The sequence below is a fragment of the Mustela putorius genome, unplaced genomic scaffold (genome assembly GCF_011764305.1).
Source record: "Mustela putorius furo isolate JIRA1106 unplaced genomic scaffold, ASM1176430v1.1 tig00000242_pilon_pilon_pilon, whole genome shotgun sequence".
Lineage (NCBI taxonomy): Eukaryota > Metazoa > Chordata > Mammalia > Carnivora > Mustelidae > Mustela > Mustela putorius.
In genome coordinates this window covers 10602490-10620547 of record NW_025421325.1, presented here as the reverse complement: position 1 = coordinate 10620547, position 18058 = coordinate 10602490, and the positions used below count along the sequence as shown (strand labels likewise).

Sequence of the window (18058 nt, the reverse complement as noted above, 5' to 3'; positions counted from 1 at the left end):
ATGGGTCTTGCTTTTTTATTCATTCTATCACTCTGTGTTTTTTGATTGTAGCATTTAGTCCATTTACATTAAAGGTAACTACTGATAAGTATTTACTTAATGCCATTTTGTTACTTGTTTTATGGTTGTTTTTGTACTTTTCTGTTCTCTTGCTCTCTTCTCTCATGCCTTGTTGGTTTTCTTTAGTGATATACTTGGATTCCTTTGTTTTTATTTTTTTGCATCTCATTGGCTTTTGATTTGTGGTTACCATTAGGTTTGTGTATAATGTCTTGTTGCATATAGCAGTCTATATTAAGTTTAAGGTCACATAGGTTTGAACCCATTCTTTACTATTCTTCCCCCCCACGTTTTAGGTATGTGGTATCATACTTTACATTTTCTAATTTCAACATTTATATTCACTAATTTTTTTTCCAAAAATTCACCCATTTATTTGAAAGAGAGAAAGAACATGAGAACATATGTGTGGGGGAAGGGGCAGAAGGAGAGGGAGAGAGAGAGAAACAGACTTGCCGCTGAGTATGGAGCTCAATGGGGCTCCAGTGGAGCCAATGGGGCTCAGTCCCACAACCCTGAAATCATGACCTGAGCCAAAATTAATAGTTGGATCCTCAACTGACTGAGCCACCCAGGTGCCCCAGCCTTGACTTATTTTTAAAAATATAATTTTACTGCTTTCGTGCATTTTACTTTTCTTATTCTTACTTATGGGGTTTCCTTTTCATTCAAAGAGTCCCTTTTAATGTTTCTTGTACATCCTGGTTTAGTGGTCATAAATTCCTTTAACTTCTGTTTGTTTGGGAAAATCTCTCCTTCTATTCTGAATAGTAGCCTAGCTGGATAGAATATTCTCAGTTGCAGGTTTTTTTCCTTTTAGCACTTTGAATATGTTATGCAACTATTTTCTGACCTGCAAAATTTCTGCTGAAAAATCAGTTGATATCCTTGGATTGAGTTTCCTGCATATTTTACTGTTTTCCTTTTCCTTGCTCCTTTTAAAATTCTTTATCAGTATTTTTTTGCCATTTTAATTACTATGTGTCTTGGTGTAGACCTCCTTGGGTTAATTTTCTTGGGGGCTTTCTGTGCCTCCTGGATCTAGATTTCTGTTTCCTTCCCCAGATTTGGGAAGTTTTCAACTTTTATTTCTTCAAAAAATTTTATGGCCCTCTTTCTTTTCTATCTGGAATCTCTACTATATGAATGCTATTCCCTTTATGGTATTGCTGAGTTCCATTGTCTGTTTTCATTTTTATTATTTTTTGTCTCTCTGGTTCAACTGGATTGCCCTGTCTCCCACGTCACTGATGCATTCTTCTGCTGTCTCTGATCTACTATTTATTCTCTCTAGTACATTTTTAATTTCAGCTATTGAGTTCTTCATCTCCGATTGGTTCTTTTATTTATTTATTTTTTTAATCTCCTTGTTGAGCATTTCACTGTCATCCTTTACTCCTTTCTCAAGTCCAGTGAGTATCTTTATTAGCATTATTTAAAATTCTCTATCAGGTATATTATCTCCATTTTGCTTCAGTCTTTTGCTATGATTTTCCTTTTCTTTGATTTGGGACATATCAAATCCTTTGTCTCCTTATTCAGTCTAACTCTCTTTGTTAGTTTCTATGTGTTGGGCAATTAGCTATGTCTCCTGCTCTTTAAAGTAATGGTTTATGAATGAGATGTCCTATAGTGTCCTGCAGTGCAATGTCCTCTGTTCACCAGGACATGGTACTTCATGGGAATCTCCAATGTGTATTAATTGCTTGCTGCTGTTATGGCTCATCTGGCTTTGTTCAATCCAGTCATGTGACATGGCTTTCTTTGCCTGTTGTGGGCAGGGTTTGGTCCCTGGGTTGTTAGTGGGCCAGTCTGGGGCTGCCTTGGGCTTGAGTTGAGTCAGACTATGCATTTGCCAGAGGAACAGTAGCACTGAACTACAGGGTGCTTTCCCTGAGTTGTCCCCTGTGAAGCTTTTTTTTTTGGTGGATCTGTTCTGCAGTCAGACTTAATGTCTGCAGTTAGAAGACATATCTAGTTATCTTCCCCTCTCTCTCTGGGACAGGAGTCACTTTTCAGTGGTGTTGGCCACTGTCAGGGCTGCTAGCACAGTGCCAAGTTTTTGGCACCACTTTGGATGGGCTGTGGCCAAGGGTTTATTGGAGGACACAAGGTGCATGGTGACAGCAAGGTCCACAGCAGTGCTCTATGGGAGAGGAACTGCAACAGCTTAGAAAAATTCCTGCTGAGGCTAACTGGGTTATGGGGGAGCATGTCCACAGAACTGTGATGGGGGCAGGGTACTTTTAGCAAGCTAGGTGGAGAATGTTGGCACTGTCTATATATGTCTATATATTTAGGCTGGGAAGCAGGGTAGGTAAGTTGGTGCCACTAGCTCTTTTTTTCTTGGAGAAGTCTCCCAGAGATCCATGTCCCCTCTGGCCTGTGCTCTGATATTAGTAAATAAATCTCCTTCCTGTATACTCCTGTTTTTCAAACTGCTGTTTCTATGCTGTATCTCAGCAGGGTTGTTTGTTGTACTGTCTTTTTAATGGTAGTAATTCAGTTTCATCTTACCCTTTAGCTCCCAAAGCTGAGCCCACTGATTCTTAAAGTTCAAGTGCTAAGCCCCATCAGTTGTACGAAGTTATGAAACAAGGCCCCTTCAAAGCCAAATGTTATGGGAATTCCTCTTCCCAGTGTGTGTTCCCCATGCCTAAGGTATCTGGTGTGGGGTCTGGTCTCTTCCATGCCCACTGTGTCCCTTCATCCTGCAGATAGTCCAGCAAGTCCATTTGGCTCCTGATGGTGTCTTTGCCCTTCCTGCCCTCTTTGGTGTGGCATCTTTTCTACATTTAGCTGTAGAGAGTCTGCTCTGCCAGTCTTTGGGTCATTTTCTGGGTTATTTGCACTGATGTGGGTGCTATTGAGTTGTAACCGTGAGACAAAGTGAGCTAAGGATCCTACTACTCCACCATGTTCCCTGGAAGTCTAGACCAGTTCTTTTATAAAACGATCTTTATTTTGAATCTTTCTTCATGTTTAGGTTCAGGTTGTATATTTTTGGGAGGTAAATGATGTTTATCTCCCAAATGATATTCTAGGCAAATAAGCTGGGATGTTTGAATGGCTGGGACTGGAATCATCTGGAGGCTTCCATGCTCACATCTGGTGCCTAGGCTGGGGTGATTCAGAGGCAAGGCTCCTCTGGGACAATGGAACAGAGTTTCCTACACAAGCTTGTGTTTCTTCACAGAGCATGGCAGCCTAAGACAGCATTCTAGCCACCAAGACAGAGACTGTAGGGCCTTTTATAATCTAGCATCCATAGTTCTATACCATCACTAATGCATATGCTGTTGGTTGGCATGGTTAGGAGTTGCCCAGATTCAAGGGGAAGGGATATAGATGCCACTCTCTCTCTTTTTTTTAATCTTTTAATTTTTACTTTGTTATTTTTTTTATTAACATATAATATATTATTTGTTTCAGGGATACAGGTCTGTGAATCATCAGTCTTACATAGTTCACAGCACTCACCATAGCACATACCCTCCCCAATGTCTGTCACTCAGCCACCCTATCCCTACCCACCCCCCCCCCAGCAATCCTCAGTTTGTTTCCTGAGATTAAGAGTCTCTTATGATTTGTCTCCCTCCCCAGTCCCATCTTGTTTCATTTTTCCCTCCCTTCCACAAGTCCCCACCCCACCTCTCAAATTCCTCATATCAGAGAGATCTTATGATAATTATCTTCTCTGATTGACTTATTTCACTTAGCATAATTTCACTTAGCATAATACCCTCTAGTTCAATCCATGTTATGGCAAATGGCAAGATTTCTTTTCTTTCTCTTTCTTTCTTTCTTTCTTTCTTTTTTTGGTGGTGGATAGATGCCACTCTTGATGGAAGAGTGTCAATGAATTTGTGATTGTGTTTTAAGAATGTCAGAGGTGATGACTGCCAGATTTTTTAATTGTAAAAATGGGGTTTTTCCCCGTTTTTGTAATTAAGTTATAGCCTCAAACTATTTTTTAAAATATTTTATTTATTTAAGAGAGAGAGAAAGAGAGAGAGAGAGCATGAGTGGGAGAGGGAGAAGTAGACTCCCTACTGAGCAGGGAGCTCAAAACAGGGCTGATCCTAGGACCCTGGGATCATGACCTGAGCCAAAGGCAGGTGCTTAACCGACTGAGCCACCCAGGTGCCCTACCAATAGCCTGAGACTATATAAGAATCCTATTCCGAGGTTGACTTTTATCCGTTAGTGATAGCATTCATTGATGGCTCCCTAACATTTATGATTTGGGACTTAAATTACATAAAGATCTTAAATATGCTCATCATCTCCCAGTAAATAAGCATATAATGATGACAATGTTGGATTTTTGAATAATTCCTATGACAAAGATGAGCATGCATGACCCAATTTGACAGGTACTAAACAATTTATACAGATATAAGTAACAAGCACTTAAATTATTAGAGTGTCAACAGAAATACAGATGAAGAGGTTCTGCTCTCTGTGTGGTTCTGTGGTCGTTTTATCCTGACTGTTGTTTCCTTCCAGTTAAAGGAATGCACTTAAGGCATAGCACCATTCATCATGATTGGAAACATTTGTGTCAAAGCCAGTTCTAGGAGAAGTGAAATCAGTTGAGGGAGATCTTTTCTTTTACACTTCAAACACAAGCTGTTATAACTGAGAATTAGCATGTTCCAAACTGAGGTATAATGCAGGAATGTAAGCATTAACCTTTTTAGCTTCACCTTTGAAGGTGCAGGAACTAGGTAAAAATTATGCTTTCATCATATTTAAGTCTTACTAAAATGAATTGTGCAGTATATCCTGAAGGAGTTGTTATCATGTGCCATTATGTGATTTCCACAGAGGCTTGAGTTGGCGGGGTTAGGGTTGAAACATTGGGCTGCTTGGAATATTCTTAGAATTATACATGAGGGGGTACCTGGGTGGCTCAGTGGGTTAAGCCGCTGCCTTTGGCTCAGGTCATGGTCTCAGGGTCCTGGGATCGGTCCCGCATCGGGCTCTCTGCTCAGCAGGGAGCCTGCTTCCCTCTGTCTCTCTCTCTCTGCCTGTCTCTCTGCCTACTTGTGATCTGTCTGTTGAATAACTTAAAAAATAAAATAAAATAAAATCTTAAAAAGAAATTATACATGAGTATTTTCTAAATTCCTGATTAGAAACATTTCAAGTAGGAGGTGAAAATCTAGCTATATGCAAAGGTGTTTAGAAAACAAATCTTGTCTAAAGCTTATTCCTAACAATTATATATGGCAGAGGTCACCTATCAGTGTAGCTAAGACTGAATACTGGCAAATTCTAGGACACTGAAATCTGTATATTTTTGTAGCCATGTATTGACTTCTTTAAAATGAGACAAATGTTACATGGGGGGAAAAGCTCTGAAGAATAGTCATTAAAATTTTAACAGAAATGTTTCTGTGTGTGGGATGATGGGTGGTTTTTAGTCTTCTTTAAAGAGTTTTCTTTCTTTCTTTTTTTAAGTTTACCAGAAATTCTACAAGGAATATAATGTGTTTTAGTTGTCAGTTTTGTAACATGAATAAATTGTACAGTTGATATTTGAACAGTGAGTTTGAACTGCACAGTTTCATTTACAGATTTTTTTAAAGATAAATACAGTACAATACTATAATTGTATACTCTCAATAAAATTTTCTTTAGCTTGCTTTATTGTAAGGATACAGTATATAACACATGTGACACACAAAATACGTGTTAATCAACTGTTTATGTTATCAGTAACAACATAGGTCAAGAGTAGGCTATTACTAGTTAAGGTTTTGGAAAGTCAAAAGTTATATGTTGATTTTTGATTGCCTAGGGGAGGGGAGTCAACACCCTAACCCCCACATTATTCAAGGGATAACTCTAATTTGAAACAAAAAAAAAATTACCAATAAAAGATTAAACCAAACTGTTCCTATAAATTTTAAAACTATTGATTTAGTATGAAGACTGATAAACATCTCCTCCCCTGGCCATGCAGCTTCTCATATAGCACCACCATTGACCACCTTCAAAACATGGTTTTGCTTTAGACATATCATTTTTATGAACGTTAAAAATGGAGAGAGAGAAAAAAAGGCTGATGCAATATCTCTTAAATAATATGTAGGCCATGCCTGGGGGCATATATACTTAAAAAAGGTTTTAGATGATTCTGATAAATATAATCATATACATGCCTTCAGGGGATATTGTCTTCACTGTGATTCAAATCCACACACTTCCTTTTAGAGAATTAATAGGTCTGTGGCTTATTTTTCCTTTCTTAGGACATGGTCATTCTGGCCTACTCAAATGACTAGGGGTCATAGCTTGTATTCCAAAAGAAAAATGTCATTCTCCTTGAAAAGGTCATAAAATGATGAGTGTGTTTACTTGTACTCGGTTTAAAGTGTCACAGGTGTCATAGAAGGAGGGGCCTGCTCTTTGTCATGGCTAGAGCTAGTGCTGGGTTGGTGAGGCCTCTTCTTATGGATTCCCAGGCCTTTGGGGATTGTAGATGGTAGGTTTCCTGTGTTCTGATCCTCTGTGCTGCTGTTAGGACAAAGTGATTTCTAAGGGAGTGTTGAGTCCTGCAAAGATAAAGGATGAAAAAAACAAAAAAAAATCTGGGAGAAGTGTACACCAAAATTGGAGGAAGAGGAATAAGAGGGAAAAAACAAAAGGAAGGACTATCATGTATGGAGTATGCTTCATTGTTGGTGTAGAGTACCTCTATTTCCTTAATGTTATTCTAGGCTTTCATTGCTGAAAGGAAAACTTTTTTACTTACTGGTTTTTTATTTAACGAAGAATATTTGGTGGCATTTGGGTTTTGAAAGTCAGAGTTACAGCTGTGTTTAGGAAGGTGTATTCTTCTGACTTTGGAAGGTGTACGCTTGTGTTTCCCAAATGTTTGCAGGTGCAAATTGATAAAACAGCACCTGGAGTGTTTTCAAAGTTTCGCAAACCAGAAAACAACATTTCAGAACTGGGAATATATGTTCACACCATGAGTGTAAGAGCCGTGTAGCTTTGGCTTGATCAGAAGTTTCTCTTGTGAATTGAGTGGGGAGAAAGTTATTTAGGGAGCCTATAAACATTTTATTAATACCATTTAGTTCCCAATATATCAGAGTTATTAATTATTATCACTACCTGTGTCAGTTCTTGTTGAACACCAGAAAAACCAGGGCACAGATGTTGTATGCACACTTAATAGCACTGAAAATATCCATGGTTTGGGGTAGGTAGTTCTGGGGTATGTTTCATTATATAAAGTCTGGTAGATGAAAGTTGTCATTTACTGAAATCTTGAAGTAGAAAAACCAAAGTCAGTTGTGTATTACTCTAGTGCATAGAGTGCTGCAGAAATCAATGTGGTATATACCCCATTAGGACTTGGGAAGGGGTGTGAAAATGTCTCTAAGAAATTAAAGCTAAAGACTTGGAAAGAAAGGAAAAGAGGAACTCTAGCAATTTGATAAAATCCAAAAAAACACACTTTTTGCTTTTTTTTTACCCTCCCCTCCCCTGACTTCCACTCCCCTCCTCTCCCCTCCTGGGAGGGTCTTGTAAACCAAAATTGAAGTTGTTTTTTGGAAAAGTTCAGGGCAAGTCAGGGCCACAGTGAAAGCCTGAACCCATAGGATGAATAGGCTGGAACTGGGACTGTCTCCTGGCCCCCCCTCCTTCCCTCCCATTCTTCTTGGCTGCCCTCCCCCCTGTCTTCTGTGACACAGTGGGAGGGGCCTCATGCTGCCTGGAAGCTGGCTTTCTGAACCAAACCCTGTAACCCATTCCAGGGTCAGCCTCACAGATCCCCATGTAGAGGCTTGCATCAGATAACACATATGAAAGCACTTGGAGGAACTGTAGCTGTATAGCAGAATCTGCCCTGATGAGGAAGCAAGTGAATACAGAACAGTCTGTTGGAAAGAAAGGACCAGAGCCAGCAAGATGGGAAATAGCATTTGGCCATTGAGGCCTTGGTCTGGGAACAAAGTTTGGGTTTACCACTAACTAGTGGTATAAAAATGAGCAAATCTTTAACCATAGGAGCCTCGGCTTGTTCCACTGTGAGATAAAGGGCTTGGCCTAAGTGATAAGTAGGATATTTTTCAGCTCTGAGATTCTGAGTTCTAATGAACCAGAACAAACGTGAAGCATTAATCTACTTCCAGCGTCAAGTCTAAACCCAACTGGTATTTCACTGTCAGCCCCTATTGTCGATTCTAGTTATATTTTCTGCTAAAGACTTGTGTTTAGTCATGGGGTTGAGCTGGTTCAAGGACAGACACCTAGAAGGTCTTCAGAGTTCTCTGTGTAGTGCTCACACTGTAGCTGACTTCCGAAGTTTTGTTGTAGATGGAAGGTTCAGGCCACCTTGGTGCCAAGCTAGAGTCCTACGACCTTAAGGTGATGAAAGTTTGTCTAAACACACTATAGACTCTGAAGGTTGAAGGAATATCTGGCCATTCTGTAGTTCAATATTGTGGAAAGAAGACTGGAAATTTTATCTCTGCCCCTCTTTGTACATTAAATGTTCCCTGAGGGGAGTAGGCATTGATTTCCAACTGCCTGCTGGCTCTCCCTCTCTCTGTTTGTGGGTAGTATAGTTAGGCGAGATCTACCATCATCAAAGAGGACATAGTATGAATGGGGCTTAATGTGATTGGAGATACTGGAGACAGAGCAGCAGAGTGACTAACACATCCATACTGGAGTCAGGAAATCTGGGTTCAAATCTTTGTGGATCAAGCACTTGGTCGTAATAATATGTCAGGCATATATTTCAACTACCCAGTAGTTGCAACTATTATTACTAAAGATGATAAGAATATGCACAGATATTAATAATCTTCCTATTGCAGTAAAGACCAGTGAATTCTTCTGCAGAGACACATTAAAAAAAAAAGAATAATCTCATCCCCCTTAATTTCCTTTAACCATATTACTAGTTAATTTAGTTGAATCAAACACTGCAGGTTTGAGTTAGGTTTTAAAGCAAACTTTTTAGAAACCATTTTTATTTGCTGTATATCTACAAAGCATTTCTAGCAGACACAGCCCCATCATTTCCATATGTGGCCGCTGGTGGCAGAGCAAGAAGGACTTGGGGAGGTATTTATCTGTATAGCTGAGTCCCATGGGCATAAATGTGCAGTTTGTTGAGTCTGAGGAATCTGTGACTGAAAGGTGGTGCCAGACCTGTGTTTGTGCTGACGCTCAGGAGACCTGAATACACACTTGCTTACCTGACATGCCTATGTGTGGAGTTTTGTTTTTTGTCATTGAGTTGTCTGGTTTGAGTTTTTCTTTGTTGTAAAATACGTAGGTGCAGTGAAGAAACTTTCTACCCTGAAAAAAATGTTTTGAGTAGACTTGATCTTTTAGAATTGTTTCAGATGAGTTCATCTGCCCTACAATGAAGGTAGCATGGTGTTAGAGAAGTTAGGAGAGTCCAAAGATTTTGGAAAGAGACGTGGGCAGTAAAGGAATTTGCATCCATATAGTGGTTCTAGAATCAGGAATCAGTGTTAAAGATGCACATCTTGGCCACATAGAATAAGACAAGCAAAATTGTAACTTCTAGAATCAGATGGCCAGAAAACAGGTCAAAACTTTTAAAGTATAAACAGTTTACTGTTTCTTCCTCTCCTAAGTTTAAAAAATTTTTTTTAAAAAGTTATTTCTGGTGTTTCAGAGAGAACCATGAGAGCGTAACTTTGTAACTTAAAAAACAAACGAGAAAAAGAGTTGAGTACTTGAGGCTAGTGCCTTTTGGCAGGCGAGAATTCTACCCTGAACTGCCAATGCAAGGCTAGTGCCTTTTGGCAAACAAGGTAGATGCACGTGAAAGGTAATGGGTCTTGAAACATCTGGGAGGACCTAGCATAACCAGGGTGAGTTTTAGGCAGATAATCTCTTATATACATAATCTGAGATTATATAATCTCTAGTTTTACTCTTTTAAAACAGATATAGAATAGTATATAGTTGGTGATTCCACACTGCTCCCCCCCCACCCCCGCCCCAAATTAAATTTTGTTTTTTAACTGGCAACAGGAGCTTTGGAATCAGAGCTGAGTGGAGATACCAACAATACCATTTTCAAACATAGATTGGAAAAGAGACTTGGGTTCATGATTTAATCTTTGAGACTTTATCATTTTAAAATGTGGGGAAAATGCCTTCCTCAAAAGTTGCGAGAATATTAAAGAAAGCCTACTACCTAGTAGGTGTTTTTTTACATGTTAAATGTATTCAGTGAAAGAGGAGGTAATTTAAATCTCAAATTTTAGTGCAGCAGTGTACACAAAGTCATGATGTGATTCTAGCTGACTTGGGAATTCCATTGAGGGGCTCTATTTTGTTTCTTCCCTTTTGCCCATTGCTGAATGGGTTTTTTCCATAAACATTTTAGAATCATAATGTTCAGAATACACAGTGAATTGGAGGAATATTCAAGACCTTAAGAACTTAGAGCACTCTCAAAACAGTGGTTGAGCTGAGTAATGAGGGTCTAGATCCATTTTTATTATCATTATCTACTATATGAGATCTTATTAGAAGTATCAGTAGCTCCATTTTATTTCTGGTTACAGTGGGCCAACTGCTGTACTAAACTTTATAAATGTTTTCTCATTTAATCCCTGTCATAACATGAGATCTAGTTGTTATAGCCCTCATTATACAGATGAGAAGATGAGGTACTCTGTTTTAAGCAGTATGTCTAAACTTCCATAGTTGAGAAGACTTAAAAGCTAGATTAGTGCCTTCTCAAGTTAGCAAATGTGCCTTGGTATCCCCTCATTCAGATGAAAGATTACCTCTTTGAAGTGTTAATACACCATGGAGTTTATTGAGGGAGTGGTCGATATTTGGAATCTTAGAGATATTTTATTCCAATTAGGAGTTGGGAAGGTTCCAAGGAATTGATTGTATATGTTCAGTGTCAGTTTTTCTGAAGTAATTTTTCTGTGTTTTGATTTTGGCTTTGGTCTATCCAACAAAAGTGTAGAGTGCTATATAATGATTGTCTAAATGGGCACTTCTCAGGCTTGGGCTACACAGAAGAATTGCCTGGAAGCTTTAAAAATGGAAATCAAAGGAAAACAAAACATTTCCCAATTCCCAGGTATAATTTCTCCCCAGTTTTATTCAGATATAATTGACATAAAGTGTTCGTTTTAGTTTAAGGTGTACGGTATAATGATTTGATCTATGTATGCACTGTGAAAGGATTACTACAGTAAGTTTGGTTAACACCCATCATCTCACATACTTAAAAATTTTTGTTTCTCATAATGAGCACTTTTAAGGCTTATTCTCTTAGCAGCTTGCAAATATGCAATACAGTATCACTAACTGTAGTCACCATGCTGTACATTCCATCCCCAGAACTTTATCTTATAGCTGGAAGAAGTTTGTACCTTTTGACCACCTTTATCCATTTTCCCCATCCCTGTCCTCCTACCTCCAACAGCCACTAATCTGTTCTATTTCTAGGAGTTAGGGTTTTTTTTTTTTTAATTTATTTTTTTTTTCAAGATTCCTTCTATAAGTAAGATCATAGAGTATTTGTGTTTCTCTGTCTGATTTCACTTAGCATAATGCTCTGTGACCATCCGTGTTGTCATATGGCAAGATTTCCTTGTCTTTTTATGACTGAATAATATTCTCTCAGATACTTTGATGTAAACTCAATATTGTCATAAGTATTCCAGAGGCTTCTGGAGGCTCAGCCCTGGGATGTCTCAGATCAGTCCCCCGTGAACATTGGAGTCACACTCCCAGGTCCTGGCTTGCTTCGTAGTTTGACTCTCTAGACTTGAGGTGCCCCACAGCTCACCGCCCCACAATATTCCTACTCATCCTCTCCCCCTGAGATGTGTGGGGGAACAGCAGTCATCAGTGTGGATCTCGGGGGAAGTTCTGTTCGGAAGGTTATTAGCTAGCTATCTAGCATCAGTTCTGGGGATACAACTTTGCCATTGTTTATCCAGGCTTTGGATGTATTGCCTCTGTGTACTGTTTGGTTTCCGATTTCACTACTGTCCCAGAGGTATTTCCCATATTTGTAAAGATCAAACACAGGTAAATCAAGACCCTATTCCAAAAGTTGGCCACACACGTGCTGTTTTCTTCCAGTGGAAGTAAGTTTCCCCATCTTTTCTTCTCTTCTTCACATTGTCGTGCATTTTTCAGCCTAACTTCTCTTCTGTTCCCACTACCCCACAACCTTCTTTAATTTGCACAGTGACAGATGGTAATAAATCCAGCTGTGGACAGTAGTTTAGACAGCAGAGGATTTTTTTTTTTTTTTAAGGCAGATAAGTAATTTGCTATTTGCCAGAGTGTCTGATTGGAACACACAGTCTGTGGAAATATGGTGTTAGCAGGTTACCAGTTGGAGCACTAAATTACATTTTCACTAGCAAATATTTGTCCAGAGTAATTTAAATCATTTTGTATTCCATTTACACATGAGGGGGCAGTATGGTACTATCAAGCAAAGGCTCTGTTGAAATTGTCTATTTTTATTGGTATATAATAGTTTTTAGGTGAGAACTTTTAGTCTCTGCGATTATAGCTCTGCTATGGTTGTTAGCTGTTAAATGTGATACGCATATGTGATACCCTCACTCGTATACCCGGGTCACACGCCTGTTTTTATTTAAAAGCATAAATAATCATTTCCTTGCAGCAGTGGGGTTTTCCCACAGTGCTTTTTATTGTCAGTTTATATTTATGTTTTGTTTAATGCTAGCTAGCTTTCTTCCTGTTTCCTGCTTCCACTTGGGGAGCATCAGCCCTCTTGGAGATGCAGTCTCTATTAGGTTGGTATGTCTAAATATTTTATTTTATGAGTTCATTGAAGACCAAAGGATCTGCAGTTTTGTTGGGGACAGGAAGCCTCTGAACCCAGGTCTTGGAAGGTCTCTATATAAATCACCTCTGCACGATAAGCTTCCCTTTACAGATTGCTTTTCTCAAAAGAAAAAAAAAATTGCTAAGCAAAGAAGCAGCACATTTTAATTAATGTTATTATTGCTGATCCATGAGTGACACTGTAAGATAATCAAGGTGCTAATATTCTAGGTTTCATAAATGGAAGGGGAATTATTAAAAGAAGTTGGAAGGTATTAACTGATAAAATCTATAAAGCATTTTATGAAAAATGTACATGGGACTCTGAAAGGTAATTTCATAAGCACAAGCTATTTTTAAATGTGTAAAAGTATTTGCAGTCATATGTTTCTGTTTATGTAGTTAAAAAAAATTGAGACCAGCATTTGGCATAAATATAACCCTGTATGAAATTTAATGGGGTATTTACTTTTGACGTTTTATCCTGGCTACTTTCTTTGTGGATGGATAGCTGTGGTATTGTCTACACCTGGTAAAGATAATTATACATATTTAGTTTGGGAATGAATTTATTTTGCAATGTAATGATTGGATGTTGCTTTTACTTAATTTTAAGGGGAAATTTTATTTTGAAATCTGATGTTAAAAAAATAAATGAAAGGCTTAGAACCTGTACCTGAAATTTGAAGGAATGGGTTTTTGGCTCTAGCGTGTTTTGGATGAGCCCCAAATCAAATGTTGTTTGATCCTGGTTTAGTATTGCAACACATAGGTTTCTGTTCATTGGAAACGATTAATGTCCTTTATGCTTTGATGGCAGATTTTTAGGACCCTGCCTGATGCCACATTCCCAGAGCCAGTCTCCCTGTCAACATCACCCCCAAATGCTCCACCAAGGCAATCAAAGAGACAAGGCCAGAGGACTAAGAGACCCGTGGCTGTATATAATCTTTGTCTTGAGCTGGAAGATGGTAAGATGTTAATGATATTTTTCTGCTTGACAGCCTGTTGAGAGTATGGTATATCGTATGTCCCCAGGGAAGGCCATGGTTTTCCTTCCTCTGTGACTTAATTCCTTTTCTCCTTAAAATGATAATTTTTGAGATTAACAAGGAGGGTGAAGCTTCCTCGGCAGAGAGAGAATGCGAGTTTCAGGTTTGTGTTTGTATTTGTTATGCATGCTGCTTTTTTTATTTTTAAAAGACAGCTTAAATTTCTTTTTTGGGAGACTTGTGTGACCTCCTGTGAGGTTATATAACTCTGAGACAAATGGAAGGGGAACTAAAATTAAAGCAGATCTTTTGAGAGGAGCTGGTAGTCTAATGTTAAATGCATCTGGATTAGAGACAGAGTCTTCTGTTGCCCTAGAGTTTAGGGCTTCTGCATCTTACTTAGCCCATCTTTCTGATGTTCTTGTGAGGCTAGCGTCTCCTCATCTAGCAGGAGTGGCAAAGGGACCTGCCTTAGGGGCCAGGCTGAGTGGAGTGAGCATAAGCTGTAGTGGCACTCGGGCGAACGGAAGTTCTCCCGTCTCATCCTGGCTGCCACGTTCCTGTCACTCGTTGTCATGCAGCCACATTGTTTCAGCATTGCCAGACTGCCTCACTGTTTAAAGAGAGCTTGGAAAGTGGAATTTGAAATGCTGATCTCTACAAAACAAGACTGTGCCATGTAGAAGTCACCGATTGCCAGTTTGTAATCATGTGGTTATTGGTATGGAGAGGAAGATGATCCTGGTCTCAGAAACTCCAATTTCAGGAGGCATGTCTGAAACGGGGACTCATTTGTTGTGGGATTTCACATTTCCTGAACTTGAAACTCATTGTCATTCTTTTTCTTCTCATCCTTTTTTTTTTTTCTTTTTTGTCTCTTTCATTAATTATCCTTTCAAGCCATTACAGTTATATCGGTTTGGAAGTTGAAGGTGAATGTCAGAGGGAGGAAGGGAATGAGTGCAGACAGAAACAAATATAGTACCTTCATCATGAGGACCTATATAGTCAGACACGCAGGTAGTTAATATCCAAAGATTGATGAGAGCAAGTAACAACTGACTTGGGAGTCTCCCAGGAGGACTCAGAATGCTTCCTGTAGTAACGTGGGGGGGTGAAGGTGTGCTGGTATTCTTTTATATTAACACATGCATCATTTGATACAACTATTAGTTTTACAATCAGATCCTTATTTTCCAGAGGAAGAGCCTGAATCCTTAAAATCAACCTATAATTTCAGAGCTTACTTTTAGACATCAGTTTCAACTTCTGATCCCACCTAACTTTTTTGTTCTCTTTTTTTCTCACCTTCACTCCCTCAACAGAGTTGCTAATAAGGAGTAAAACTGACTGGTTTGAATTGCACCTTTTCTCATATCTCACTTGTCCTCTGGTGGAAGTGTTAATAAATTGTGAAAGAGGCTAATGTTGGGAAGTAGGAAGAGAAAAAGAAGTTAAGGAGATATATCATACATTATGTAGAATAGTATCTACATTGGCTCACTGGCCCTTGAGCAAAACTGAATTGACTATATTTCATAAAGGAAATGACTGAAGAGGGACTGTTTGTCTTAGAATCATATCTACTTTTTTGGTATTTTAAGGAATTAAATCATAATACACAATCATGTATACATGGTATACTGGCCTTTTGATCATTGGGTTGCTAAGTGGTTAGTAATGAGTAAGAAGTTGCTGAAGTGGTGGTGTTTGGCGTGTCTTTTATGGGAATCCTCAAGATGGTATATAATCATAGCTTTCCTAGTTTTAGGTCATATAATAATTCTTAATTATTTGATTATAAGGGGAAAAGATTGTGAAATACTCAATTCCTTTAGTCCATTTTTATGTTCATTATTTATATGATGTTTTCTTCTGCATTTTGTACTTTATAACTTTACATTACTCTTGCTTGATTGCAGCCTTGGAATTTGTTGTTGGTGTTGCAAGCTGTCAGAATCAGGAAAATTTGTGCTTTTGTTGTAGAGTGATTTTATTTGACTTTAGAGGTCATAATATAAAACAATTAAAAGCTATTATTTATTCTCCCACCAACACCCCATTAATTGTAGCTAAGCTTTAGTGAAACTCAAGTTTGTGAAGAAGAATTATTTCAGAGAGAACAGTAAGGTCTACATATTGCATTTTCCAAAAGGAGAATGAGTTGTGGATAAATGAAGAGAAAAACTTTTGAAAGAAAGCATATAGTAGAAGGTTACTAAAAAACTGTGTTATTGAATACCACTTATCATATTGAAAACTTTGCCCCCTTCTGCGGGGGGGGGGGGATCTATTTTTGCCATTAAGATGTAGTCTTTTTTCCCCAGTAGCATAAGTTCTGTTATTGTCAACTCAAAGTTTTCAAAAAGTTCATCTTTTTTTGTATTTCTTCTTATCAGTGGTGCTAGTCACTTGCTGTGTTTCTCTAGGTTTGGTTAAAGTATGCATTATAGCCAACTTAGGTGGATTATTTTTCTCAATTTTGTAGCTTATGTGAATGTGATAGATAATTTAAATGCAAATATGCCCTCTCTCCCATTTATGCACTGTAGTATAAATTAATCTTGACTTAATGAAACCCAGGGCAAATAGTTTGTCTTTCAATTTAGTTGGATTATCTGTCAAGATTCAAGGGACTGGACTGGACAACTGGAGATTTTCTTTAGCCCTATGATTTGGTCACAGATTTGGTATTTGAGTTTGTAGTGTGTTAGTTCTTCTTCTGCCTTGAGTAGGGAATGAAACTGTGTGGCGTAGCAAATAGCCAACCCTGGAAAGCCATCAGAATCGGCTTCAGTGAAACATCAGGGAGATCAAAAAGTCATTATTAGTGAAGAGTCAGCAAGCCTGTTATAGGAGTTGAAGTAGGATAGGCCTAGAAGCAGAGAATTCAAACGGGCATAAAATGAGAGTGAAACCCTCTCCTATTATACATGACTTTTACTATGATATGTTCAACCTCACCTTCATCCTAATTGAGAGATGACCAATATAATTAAAGATGCCTAATATCTTTACTTTGTTGAAGACTTTAATTGGCTTTGGCACATCTAGTCATGCTGTATAGATAATGCTCATTATTTTTCTTTGTAATATATGATTAAGTGATATTAAACTTACTATTTGCAAAAGACTTTAAAATTCTTGTTAGTTGCTTAAGGATCTTTACTGATGATTAATATGAACTGAAATGGATATAGTTTCTGGCTAGATTTCTTTCAATAGAGCAGCTTTTAAATCTTTACTGAAATTCTTATCTTTATTTTGTACTAATAATACAATAATGTAGAAGTCATATTGTTTGTTTTCATATAGCATTTAATAATCTCATGAACTTCAAAGTTGAGGAGATTTGGCTAAGTCTTTTGTGAAATAGCAAAATATGAGGTAGACCAGAAAGTACGAAAAGGAAAACTAAAAACCAGAGGTCTACATTCATTCTCCAATTATCTTTCTGTGTTTTTATTTTCTTAGAATTAGTAGTAAAGTAACTCTAAACAAGTTCATCATATAACGTATGTTTCTTTTCTCCTGCCAGCTCCATATTTATGTCCTTACTACCACTTATATAAAAAGAGACTGTTTTCTTTTTTTTCTTTCTTTCCCTGTCTTTCTTTCCTTCTTTGGGGTGGGGAGGGGCAGAAGGGAGGGAGAGAGAGACTCCCAGGCAGACTCCCTTCTGAGCACAGAGCCTGACTCCAACTCGGGACTCTATCTCACAATTCTGAGATCATGACCTGAGCTGAAATCAAGGGTCGGACGCTGAACCAACTGAACCACTTGGATGCCCCGAGACTATTGTCTTTGTTGTAATTCTCCCAAATATAAGGAAGGTTCTTGAGGCTACATGAAATATATTCTTTGTTATTTTCATTCATGGCAGAAGAAAAATTTTAAAGGTTTGGGGAGTGGGAGAGAAGATGATTGTCGTCTAAATTTTGACTAAGCTCTCTCTTTCTTTATGCTAGCTCTAATTATAAACAGAACTAGGCATTCACAGGACAAGTTTTTATTTGTATATTCTTGGGTAGTTAGGTAGGCTGTGCCCATCTTTTGTATATGATATAGCAGTTTATTTGTTTAGGCAACTGAAAAAATATGATTTATGGTGAGTTGAAAACAGAATCATCTTGCAAGCCAGTTGGTAAGATTTAATAATATAG

The 18058-nt window shown here is 38.2% G+C and overlaps 1 protein-coding gene across 1 annotated transcript in view; it reads left to right on the top strand.

Annotated features, from left to right (window-relative positions):
* The window catches only part of ARHGAP10 (Rho GTPase activating protein 10), a 317977-nt gene that overhangs the window by 251062 nt on the left and 48857 nt on the right, over nt 1-18058 (top strand). Inside the window, exon 19 of the mRNA XM_045078333.1 lies at nt 13724-13874. Within this exon, the coding sequence (XP_044934268.1) occupies nt 13724-13874 (151 nt within the window). The remainder of the gene's footprint in view (nt 1-13723; nt 13875-18058) is intronic.